Below are 12,196 nucleotides of genomic sequence, written 5' to 3'. Positions count from 1 at the left end.
CTTATCCCTAACCTATTAGGCAACTTAAACTGACTAGGAAACTCAAATAGACTCAAAATAGAGTCCTAATGACTTAAAACAACTTAAACTACTTAAAATAAAGAAGATTCCCTAGTAGCCAATAGGATATAAGAACCTCTTAGCCAATAGGATCACTTCACTTAAATTAGACCAATTGAACCAATTGGATGCAACCCATTTAAACCGGTTCAATTAAAAACACAAAATAAAAACTAAGTATTGGGCTAATCCCGTATGCAACCTATATACCCCTATTTCAGGCCTATTACATTAGAAACCCATGGGATCAAAGGCCCAACATGTATGTAACCCAACCCTAGACTTATTTCTAATGAAACAAGCCATATTTGGTGATGAATCTGCATCAGAATATTTCTCCTACACTTCCCTCTTCTCTCTTCTCCTCTCTTCCTCCTATAAATACCCCTTGCCCTTTGGGTTGTAACAAGTTAGTTTTTTAATTCAGTTTTTAGTTAGTTTCTAATTCAATTTTTAGTGTAATTTTTAGTTCATTCACTTAGTGAAATTTCTTCTCTTCTTATCCTTCTAATTTGTGATTTTTGGCTTTTCTAAGTTCTAGTTTGCTTTTATGATTTTTAGTTAATGGTTATAATAGGTTTAGTTTATGCTTTGATTTCAATTTAATTCTTCAATTGAGTTGTAATTTCTTAATTCTAGTTTAGGTTTTAAGCCTTCTAGTCTAAGTTCTTAAGTTGATGACAAGACTTGAAGATTTAGAAGAGGAGGCCATGGTAAGTTTATGCAAGTATTCAAGCTTTTCAATTACATTCATGCAAGCACATCCAGGTTTTACTATCTAAACTCTCAATCTCATTCTCCATCTCCTCTATCTCTCTCTATCTTCTTCTTCTTCCCCTTCTATTTCTTTTATTTTAATTTTATATGGTTGTGGTTTATGGATGCATTATTATGCCTTTATTTCTTTTTATGTGGTTAGTATGTGTGGCTGCATTTTTTATTCCTTTCAATTCGTTTTAGTTTGATAGGTTAGATGCTCATGTGTTAGGACGCCGATTTAATCCCTTAATTTTGTTAGATGCTTATGAGTTAGGATGCATTGATTTTCGTTAGTTTAATTAGTTTAATTTAACACTTTAATTTGGTTCACTTTGCATTACTTTTAAGTTAGTTAAATAGAGTAGCGTATATCTCCTCGTGTTCGACCCGTAGCTACGATTGACCCGTACGCTTGCGGTTTTATTTTAACTCAAACAGATAGCCCAAGGGTCACTTCCAACCCCCCATGGTCTCGGTTAGTGAAGAAGAGAGCTGTTGAGCACAACTCAATTCTTTTTGGTTAGAAAGGTATTGCTAGAACTGTTTTCTGGCCTTTTTGATCTTGAAATGTTGTGTGTGATGCTTTTGGCTGCCTTGTGTTGGTGAGCTATGTTGTTTGGGCCTCTTCGGTTGTTATTAGATGATGTTACATCTTGAAGAGTGTATTTGAGTTTGATGTCTTCAAGTTGTGTGTTTGCTCTCCTTGCCGGAATTTTTTTTTCTGAGTGTTGGGACCGAAAGGTTTTGGGTTGAGTGTGTGTGCTTCTACAATATGGAAGAGTAGAGATTTTGATCAGGTGAGGTGCATCAAGAGTGAGGATGGAAGAGTGTTGGGTAAAGGACGAGGACATCGTGAAGAGATTCGAGGAGTATATTTGTGACCTTCTAAATAGAGATAGGTTGAGCAAAAATGATCCGGGCAATTACATCTTTCTTCAAGACATCACATGACATGGATATGTAAGAAAGATTAGTATGGCGGAAGTTAAAGAAGCCTTATGAAAGATGAAAGCAGGCAAGATTCCAGGCCCAGATGAGATTCCGATAGAAGTGTGGAAAACCCTTGGAAGTTGTGGGGTTTATTGGTTAACCAATCTGCTTAACAAGATTATGAACACAAAGGAAGATGCCAGATGATTGGAGGAGAAACATTGTAGTGTCGATCTACAAGAATAAAGGCGATATCCAAAGCTGCAATAACTATAGAAGCATTAAGCTTATGAGTCACACTATGAAACTTTGGGAGAAGGTTATTGAAGCTCGTTTGAGAAGAGCGACCCATATCTCTGTGAACCAATTTGGCTTTAAGCCCAGTAGATCCACGACTGAAGCTATCTACAGATTATGGAGGCTCATGGAAAGATATAGGACGTGTTTGGTTCAACGAACCAAATGGTGGTTGCATTGATATTGGTGACGCACTAATTGATGGTGCACCAATGGATCCGTTGTCCTAACAGATTAACTGTTTGGTTACCCTGAGTCTGTTAGTTGAATCTTCCTGAAAAAGTGTTTGGTTACCCTGAGTCTGTCAGTTGGATTCTACTTGGATTTATATGAAAAACTGTTTGGTTTCCCTGATTTTGTCAGTTGGATTCAGATTGAATCTGTATGAAAACTGTTTGGTTCAGATAGATCCTATCAACACATTGGCTACTCTATGGCTAGAAAATGAAACAATTATGAAGAAATTTGCATACAACTAATGTTTAGACTTGAATTAAAATGGAAGTTAATAGAGTTCCTATCCAATAGTTGTCATTGTCATTCATTACAGGAATAAAATATAATTTTAAAAAGTTCTTATACTATTATGGCGTCCTCTTCCCTCCTCCTAGACATCATCACTTGTTAAGGTCAAGTTTTTTGATAGCATCAAGAACGTCCTCCAACTCCCTTGTATGTTGCTCCAACATCCTTGAATGTTGCTCCAACATCCTTGCTTGACCTTGAGAAGCATTGATTGTTCCCCTGAGGTAATCTTGTATGTATTTTGTGTCTGCAAGTGGTGATTATGTGATTGTGGTTTGAACTTCTTTGGTATTGCTACATTTGTTGTTAGGAGACGAAGGCTCTAAAGGAGACTATATATGAGGAATATACAGCAAAGAGTTTCACTGTTTCTTATTTCTGTAAATGCCCTATCTAAAGGTGCCTTGGATGATTGTGTCCTTCATATAATCATGGAGTTTATACCACTACTGTTACAGGGTATATATACCTCAAAGCTTGACCTAGCTAGTTACCAGTAAATCATAGCTACATGATAGCAGGAATTTTTAATTCGATTAAGAAGTAATCTCATACAGTAGAGAATAAAAGCAGAGACTAGCAAAAAAAGCTAGAATCACAAAGAACAGAGTAATCTAGCAAATAATTCCAGGATTATCATAATGTCTAATAAATTTTTTACAAACAATTTTTACTGATGGATTTCAACCAATAATAAAGGGGCAAAATTCATAGCTTTCTGATGCAGTTTACCCATCTAGAAGCTATATATTCCCAGCGAGGAAATAGTTTCCAGGCATAAAAATCATTATTGCAAAACTAGTTCCTTGAGAGAGAGAGAGAGAGAGAGAGAGATAGAAAGACAACAAATATGAAATACCTGTGTTAATCGTAGATGCTCCTTCCACTGGAGGTGTTCAAAACAACCCTAAAACCTGAAATGGAGAAAAAATGATTAGAAATCGGTACATTCCAAAAAACCCTAACTATACAACAAGGGGAGAGCGAGAGAGAGAGAGAGAGAGAGAGAGATAATGAGAGAGAGAGACAGAGAGAAAGAGAACGATAACGTTAGAGAGAGATAGAGAGCGAGCGAGCGACAGAGATTCACAGAGCAACACCGAGAGAGAGAGAGAGAGAGAGAGAGAGTCGTAACGCACCTATGAGTTGCAGACTTTGTGAAGCACCGTGGAGTTGCAGAGCTCTTCGATGGCCTTCGCTTCCTTGGAGAAGAAAAACACGACAATGAGGCAAGAGGAGGAACTCGATTTGGTTTAATCGTGGATTCATCTTTGCAAATGGTATTTATACTAGGGTTATTTTTTTGTGAACCAATATTGGGTCCACCTATTGTTAAAAAAAATGATACACATTTACATTGAAAGTGTAATCCGTCGATCACCTTGAATCGGAAGCAGTGCACCGTCGAGTAGAACCAAACAGTTTGTTATATCGAGAATCATGAACCAACGGATTCAGCACCGTGATCCGTTGGTTCGCCGAACCAAACACGTCCATAGAGATCGCAAGAAGGATCTCCATATGGTCTTTATTAACCTGGAAAAAGCCTATGACCAAGTCCCTAGAGATTTAATTTGACAGGTTCTAGTAAAGAGAGGGGTATTGAGTAACTATGTGGATATAATAAAATCTATGTATGAGGAACTGGTAACTAGTGTGAGATCTGTAGGAGGTCAAGGCAAGGAATTCCCAATTACGATTGAGCTACATCAGGGATCAAGCTAATGCCCTTATCTTTTTGCGTTTATCATGGACAACCTAAACAAGAGCATTCAAGATGAGGTCCCGTGGTGTATGCTCTTCGCCGATGATATCGTTTTGCTGGATGAGACAAAAGTAGGGATTAATGCTAAGTTAGACCTATGGAGATCGACCTTGGAAACAAGAGGTTTTAAGATTAGTAGAACGACGTCGGAGTATTTGATGTGAAATTTTAGTCACACTATGATGGATACTGACATGGTACGAATTGAGGAAAGAGAGATACCGTAACGTGACTATTTTAGATATTTGGGGTCAATCATTAATAAAGAAGGCGACATAGAAGATGAAGTCTCACAGAGAATTAAAGCGGGATGGTTGAAGTAGAGAGGTACGTCCGGAGTGCTGTGTGATTGACGTCTTCCTTTAAAGCTTAAAGGAAAGTTCTACAAGACAATTGTTTGAGCAGCTATGATGTATGGGGCAAAATGTTAGGCAGTTAAGAAGTGTCATATTGAGAAGCTTTGTGTGGCAGAGATGAGGATGTTAGGATGGATGTGTAGAAAACAAGGAAGGATAAAGTAAAGAATGATCATATCAGAGCTGACTTGGGAGTTGCTCTGATCAATGACAAGCTCCGAGAGAGACATCTGAAGGTGGTTTGGTCATGTTCAATGGAGGCCTAGGGACGCCCCAGTAAGGAGGAATGATATGATTCCAATTGAAGGAGCTAAAAGAGAGGGGAAGGCCTAAAATGACCATAGAAGAAGTTGTGAGAAAGGATATTCATAATCTAGGTCTCGTGCCATGTATGACATCGGATAAAGCCTATTAGAGGGCAAGGATCCATGTAGCAGACCCTATTTAGCTAAGATTCTCCTGATTTGCTGGGCCGTGCCTCTTTCCTCTTTCACTTTTCTTTTATTTTCCTTTGTTCATTTTTCATTTTTCACTTCTCATCTCAATTCCCATTCTTCTCTTTCACTTCTCAGTTTTTACCTACTTTGTTTGATTGGATCCATGTAACCGACCCCATTAAGTTGGGATAAGGCTGAGTTTGTTGTTGTTGTTGTGTGTGCTTCTACCATATGTCTGAGGTCAGTAAACCTACCGAAGTTTTGAGTAGTGCTCATCCTACTCAAATGGCGTTTGAGAGTCAAAATACCTATTTCCATTATGAAGTTGGACAACACCAACTACTTGGATTTTGCTCATTCTGTTAAGCTTTCCATGTGGAGTAGGGAGAAGCTAGGGTATGTTACAAACACCAATCAATCTCCTAACCCAAGTGACCCAACGCATAAAAAATGGGAGATTGAAAACTCTGTTGTTATGACCTGACTTATCTTCTCTATAAAGCCTGAGAATGGGAGGAAGTTTATGAGAAAGGAGACTGCTAAGGATGTTTGGAACAATGTTTCCAAGACTGTTGACTGAGTAGGTAACTCAGTTAGGGTTTATCAACTTCTCAAGAAGATCATTACAATGAAATAAGGAGATTAGACCATTTCTGATTATTATAATATTGACATTGGTCTCTGGGAAGAGTATGATCAGTATAGAGACCTCCAACTGTCCAATCTAGAGGATGAAGCTAAGGTTTACCAACCACTTGAGAAGAAATGTGTTCTTATTCTCCTTAGTGGATTGAACCAGGAGTATGAGCCAATATGGATACAAATCTTGGACCGGTCTCCTCTTCCCTCCTTAGATGAAGTATGTAGCTATTTGCAGAGTGAGGAGACTCGACAGATGGCCATGGAACCTGTATCCTCCCTTGAGTGGTCTGCTCTTTCTTCTAGCTCCCATATAAAGGAGTTTGGGTCGAGATCTCGACCCGACCGAGATCTCGCTCGAGTTGGGGTAAAATATCATATCGACCTCCATCTTGTCTCGAAGTCCTGAAAAAGCGAGATATTTGTGAGATCTCGCGAGTTTTAGTTCCATGATCTAAGCTGGGACCCACATCATTGTTTACGTGAACAGTACCTCGGGTACTGTTCATGTGAACAGAACCTTTGTTTTTGAAATCTGTTTTTGTCCTGTTCTTTCATGCTTTGATCTGCATACCCCCCCCCCCCCACAAGCCTTTATTTATAAAGAATCAGAATACAAACTATGGATCCTAATCCTACTAGGAATCACAAATTAGAAGCATAGTTACAATAGGAAACCAAACTAGGACTAGGACTAGACTAACCATAAACTAACTAAGATCGACTTTAATTACAAATAAAAAGGAGACACATAGGAGGGAATCTCAATTAGAATTAGGAATGTTCTAATCGAGATAACCTACTAACCCTATATGCTCAATACACTTTAATACTCCCACTCAAACTGGAGCGTACAAATCACCTAGACCCAGCTTGGAACAACTTCTTCGAAAAGCAGGTCCAAACAGAAGTTTGGTAACCATATCACCAAGTTGGTTAGTATTCAAAACAAATGGAGTAGAAACCAACTTCTTCATACAAAGGATTAGGATTCAAAAAGTCATTTGAAAGTAGAAAATTACTAGCAGGATGAGAAACTCAATGGTAGACTTGCCAAACTGATTCGCTCCAAATAGTCGATGGTAGAAACTCAATGTTTTTTATGTTGAATTTACTTCTCAATCTTCGGGCTGTGTTAACTGTAAATACTACTAGACATACTTCTTCCTAGATTAGCTAGGAGGACTGCTCAGGCTATCACGGCAGTTTAATAGGCCAAAGCCTGCCTGGATTGGTTAGAACATAGGCTTCGGCACTGCACTTAATTACACTTCCAATTGTGTTTGTTTTAAAACAGAAGAAATGCTCTGGCTTGTTTTGGTTTTCATGTTTCATCTAAAAAAAGGAAACACATTTGGTTATGCAAAGCACTTTTAAATTTTTAAACACACACACACACACACACACACACACAGGGCAAAATTCTGTTAGGAGGGGTGCATCTGCTGATTGAGAGAGATCAACACCCCAGTTTTGGAAACAACACACACTTTATATATATATATATATATATAGAGAGAGAGAGAGAGAGATGATGATGATGTTGATGGAAAGGATTGCAAAGAAGTAAGAAGTGATGGCACATGGACTAGTTATCAGTTGCAGACTCGAGCGTGGAGATGGGAGAGGACAAAGCTCTCTCTCTCTCTCTCATCCTCATCTTTCATATAGGGAGGCGCCTCACAAACTCCACATGCACAAAGATCCACAAAAACCAAAATGGGGGGAAAAACTGTTTCAAAAAACTGCTTTTCTCTGTTTTTTTTTTTTTTTAAAAAAAAAACAGAACAAGTACACAAACACTGTTTTTTGAAAGGATTCTGTTTTTCTGTTTTATAAGATAAGAAAACTGTTTTTAAAAATTTATCCAAACACAGCCATATCTTGGAAACAGGTAGAATAGGAAGTATAAATGTATAATAGTTGACTACTCAACTACTTTCTGCCTTTTATTAAAGGAAAGGAACAGGCAGGTTTTTCATGATGTATCTTGCCTCAACCCAATATTATATGCAGGTGGCATGTCATTAATGGAGGGGTCCTGTTCGTGCAGGGAGTTCATTAATACTAATTGGTTTTGTCTCTAGGGCAGTACAAAATCCTTTTGGTGGACAAAGCAAAGCTTCTTTAGACAAAGACTATTGTTTATATTACAGTCAAGTAGCATTGGCTATTCTTGGGCAAAAACAACTTCTTTTTTATACTTGTTTTGCTCCTTGGAAATATTTTTCTTGCCCACAATACCAGGTGATCTTCAAAACAAATGAGAATATTGGTTTACATTGCTCTTAGAAAGTAAGTCAAAAAAACTACAGCACTGAAAGCAGATAGTAAATGATGGATCAGCAGGTAACTGGCAGGATAACAGAAAAAGATACTACACTATTTACTATGGTGCATTGAAGGAAGATTGTTTTGCACTTACCCAAGCAGATAATAAACAGAATGCTACAGCAGTAAGCTGATAAAGTTCATTGGTCTGCAGACCACAGAAGAACATAAAGCTAATTAGAAATATGCAGTTGAATAAAACCACAAAATCCATATACCAACCCCCCCCCCTCCCAAAAAAAAAAAAAAACACACACACACACAGTCACAATAAAAGCAAGTCTTGCAAAAATGTCTCATTGCTTATAGGTTTATTATTTACACTAACAAAATCAATTCCATGAAAGAAAAAAGACCTCCAAAATTAACATCCCACAAGATTTTATTAGCAAGTCAAGTTCCTACCAGTAGGAAACTAGCGAAAAAAAATGTCGATTGATAATGAAGGTTAATTATCAGCACAAAAGTAATAAATCTACTTTTACCAAACTATATCACAGAGAAAAAACAGTGTAGAAACATAAACATGCATGATCGCCTATCTGTGAAGATAGTTGTATCATTAGCTTCAAGAAGTGAGGAACAAAGGACCAAGATAATATAGATGCAGTGGTAAGGAATATAGATAGCACAAGCAATCTGCAGGTGTATGCATATGGAATAAGTTCTCAGTAACAAATTACAAATGAAAAATCAACTATATGTATTACAAATGAAAAATCAACTATATGAAAAATAAGAAATTACATCATTGTAAATCCATATGTTATGAGAACAACAAAAAATCAACAAATTACTCCAACCATGCAGAATACAGAAATTAACTCACTGCTTTGCCATTGAAATCATCCCATTCAAAAGGCCACTATTTCCACCCAAAACAGGGAGAAGAGCAAACAGTACGCCAACAGAACAATCCTGAAATAAGCCAGCGAGAAGGGGAAAATAATATGTAATTCAGCGCCCAAATTTTGCAAGTTGCCATATTATTAAGTTACAAATAATTGAATACACTTTGAAAACAAAGAGCTGCAGGAGATGCCTGAAAAATAAGAGTTCCAATTGTGACTTGACCATGAAGAGCATTGTTGCCATTCCTCTCCACCAGAAACTTTATGACCTGGTACGAGGAAGAGGAACACCATTGAACTTGGTAAAATGATAGTAGCCAAGACAGAAAATGCAAAAATAAATTGGTTAAACAGACACAAAAGCATTACAACTGCAGTTGATGACATTGATAAGAAGGAGCCAATACACCCTTTGATAATTTTGCACCACATGGCTGCACCAGATATACAGAAACTTTGTCAAACCAGGCATTTATTTTAAGGGAAATATGAGCTTCATATTTCTATACAGGTATTTCAGATATAATTTGCACCAGGGTACATGACATATAAAGTGAATTTCGTATATCCACCTGTATGTTGAAGCTACACATGAGGGGGAGTGTTTAGATGTTGGGAGTTATAGAGGTATAATCCTGCATCGGTTATCTAGGACATTGGATGTGTCTTAATATACCATTGGGCCATCTCCACCTAATGCCTTAAGGTTTTGGGTTGGATCCTCCAACATGGAATCAGAACTTAGGTCCCTTGGTTGTCCTCCCTAAATTGTTTGTCCACGTGCAGAGCCAAGTATGCCTAAGCTACATGTCAGGAGGGAGTATGGAGATATTGGGAGCTATAGAGGTATAGTCCCACATCAGTTAGTTCAGGTCTTTGGTGCCGTCATATACATGAGGAGCTCTCTCCACTTACTGCCTTAAGGGTTTGGGTTGGATGTGTTGGACCCCCCCAATTGGTATTTCATAGGCTATCCCACTTTATTTAACAATATAAAAAATTATGGAACAAACTATGGTCCTAACAAATTTTTATATCAATGAAATGAGAAAGCACTCGACCTCCCAAAGGTGCACATACTTAACAAAAGGCATAAGCAAGCAAAGCACACCATCCCTACAAGAGTGATTTTCTACCTGTGAATATATTCCCCCTTCTATATACATGCTTATAAGATACACTTGATAAGATTCTCTATGAAGGTTAATAAGTAGCAATACCATGGCATGTTCAGGATGCACACGAAGGTCTTCATAAATAACAGGCCAGAACATGGACCATTACAATTACAAAAAGAATACTATCCACATTGAGTAGATTCAGAAGAATGAGGTGGTGACCTAAGACATTTTCAATTACGAGTTTCAGAAACCATAGAATGCTCCTTGTATGTGCATGCTTGAATACATTACACGTTTATAAGAAACTTCTTTATTTGGCTTTCAAGTTTTCCATTTTCCTCATCTTCGTTCCCTTGAGTAGAATGGACCTCCCATGTTCAGCTTGGAGTTCTATCGTCCTACTTGCCAAAATAATGATGAAAGAATTTCTTTTTCTTTTAGTTTGGGGGATGGGGCCCATGGGGGTGTTCAATCATATACACTTGCATTGCATGTATGAATTTTGACAACAGAAGAATAGCTATGCGGCTCAGAAAGGAGAGTACATCATCGGAATGTGAACACTATCGGTCTGTCCAATGTACACAAACTCCAGTTCAAGCAGAGACAGAGCTAAAGCAATTACAATAAATTAAACCATAGAGTCTTCAACTATTTCTATTGATTTCCTGAGTTATTTTATCTTTCTCTATTTAGACCAAAATGCACTACAAGTTAGATTCAGATTTCCCAAGCACTAAAAGCCGTTTTCTTCACAGCTAAGAAGCTCACTTGGCTCTGGTAACATCATCTCCCCTTCCTTATACAAAACCAGAGGAAAGATACAAACACATTCAGGGAAAAAATGGACGACGAATTTAGAAGTAAAGTATAACGTAACCCTAACCTTCAGGTTGATCATTATTGGAGAATTCCTTCTCAAGCACCATGTCGAAGATCTTGGCAATGCTCCCCTCCCCCGAATCAAGAGGCGAGGCGTCCAGAGAGAGATTCCCGTAGAACCTTTCCCTGGTCTCTTTATCGGATCTGGCGAAAACAGAAGTTCTCATACAAGTAGCGAACAAGACAATCCATGCTATGAATCCAAAAGGTTCCTCGTTTTAAATTTATGTTCGTCATTAAAGATGAACGCTCAACTGTGATTTCGGAGCAAACGTGAACAAAGAAGCTACTTGAAATTTTGAAGAGGACAAAGTTGATTTCCATTACAGACCTGTTCCCAATATCGCTCGAAGGCATTTGCAGAATCCCAAGAGCCAGAAACACTCACGGGTTCCTCTTTTCTGTTTTTTATTGACTTCAATTTCTTGCAACTATAATACCGTTAATGTGTGGTTGTTACGTTTGTTGGTTAGGCCTTAGGTAGCGAGCCACTTTCTTTCTTCGAGCCTCTCCGTTGCTACGCTTTCTGGATTCAAAAGGCTTCAACTCCTTCAAGCCCTTGGGATGGGAAGGGAAGGGCACAGGTTGCAAACTAAAGAATCATCTCCTCAGGTTCTTTTACCGGTACAGTTCCCTAGTGCCTTTGATAAGAGGGGTGGACCCCACTCAGATAGTGTGTTCGGGCAAAGGGTAAGATCATCATTTTTGCCCTCTATGAGAGGAATCAGACAAACTGCACCAAGCAGGAAACCTGAAAGGATAAAGATGAAAATTAAAGGTCCCTTGGAAGAATGGTTACACGCTCTGCAACTGTAATTTTATAAGGCATATTCTCAATTAAAATTTTATTTTGATAAGATTCTCAATTTATTTATTATTATTATTATTTTGTAGATTCTCAAATTTATTCTCAATTTAAATTTGAGGGAAGGTTAGAAGTAACAACACAATTCTTGTAATAAAAGAAAGGAGAAAAGTTTCATGTGGGAGAGTGTACTGCCCACAACCAAACACATTGGGGAGCAAAATAACTGTCATGCCCCTATTGATAGGCAAAAACCTCGCCCCCCATGATGTTTCTGTGTGTGTTCTCATTGGCTCCCGTGTGCATAAGGGCTATGCTTCCCTATAGAGAACTCTTACCCTAAAAGAAAATAGAGAATATCCATATTCCTCCAATAGATCCCCCTTCCTCTACCTTCCTCTCCTCTTTTTTTAATTTTATTAAAGGCCCTTTGTTTGA

At 38.1% G+C, this 12,196-nt stretch overlaps 1 protein-coding gene across 1 annotated transcript; it reads right to left on the bottom strand.

Annotated features, from left to right (window-relative positions):
- Positions 1-7,795: 7,795 nt before the first annotated feature.
- Positions 7,796-9,505, bottom strand: LOC122638599 (K(+) efflux antiporter 5-like). Its single transcript, XM_043831465.1, has 5 exons — positions 9,320-9,505; positions 9,142-9,219; positions 8,929-9,017; positions 8,642-8,738; positions 7,796-8,247 (listed from the first exon to the last, which is right to left on the bottom strand). Exons 1-5 carry the CDS (start codon positions 9,380-9,382, stop codon positions 8,158-8,160), a joined length of 417 nt encoding a protein of 138 aa, XP_043687400.1. The 5' UTR covers positions 9,383-9,505; the 3' UTR covers positions 7,796-8,157.
- Between the last annotated feature and the right edge of the window lie 2,691 nt (positions 9,506-12,196).

Source organism: Telopea speciosissima, chromosome 1, assembly GCF_018873765.1.
Source record: "Telopea speciosissima isolate NSW1024214 ecotype Mountain lineage chromosome 1, Tspe_v1, whole genome shotgun sequence".
Classification (NCBI taxonomy): domain Eukaryota; kingdom Viridiplantae; phylum Streptophyta; class Magnoliopsida; order Proteales; family Proteaceae; genus Telopea; species Telopea speciosissima.
Note: the sequence above shows the minus strand (reverse complement) of the source record. Positions and strands in the feature narration are given on the sequence as shown.

Coding starts and splice junctions, on each gene's coding strand:
- LOC122638599 (XM_043831465.1), bottom strand. CDS start 9,382: ATGTGGTGCAAAATTATCAAAGGGTGTATTGGCTCCTTCTTATCAATG. Junction 9,220..9,319: donor CAATGTCATCAACTGCAGTT/GTAATGCTTTTG, acceptor TCCTCGTACCAG/GTCATAAAGTTTCTGGTGGA. Junction 9,018..9,141: donor TTGGAACTCTTATTTTTCAG/GCATCTCCTGCA, acceptor GGCTTATTTCAG/GATTGTTCTGTTGGCGTACT.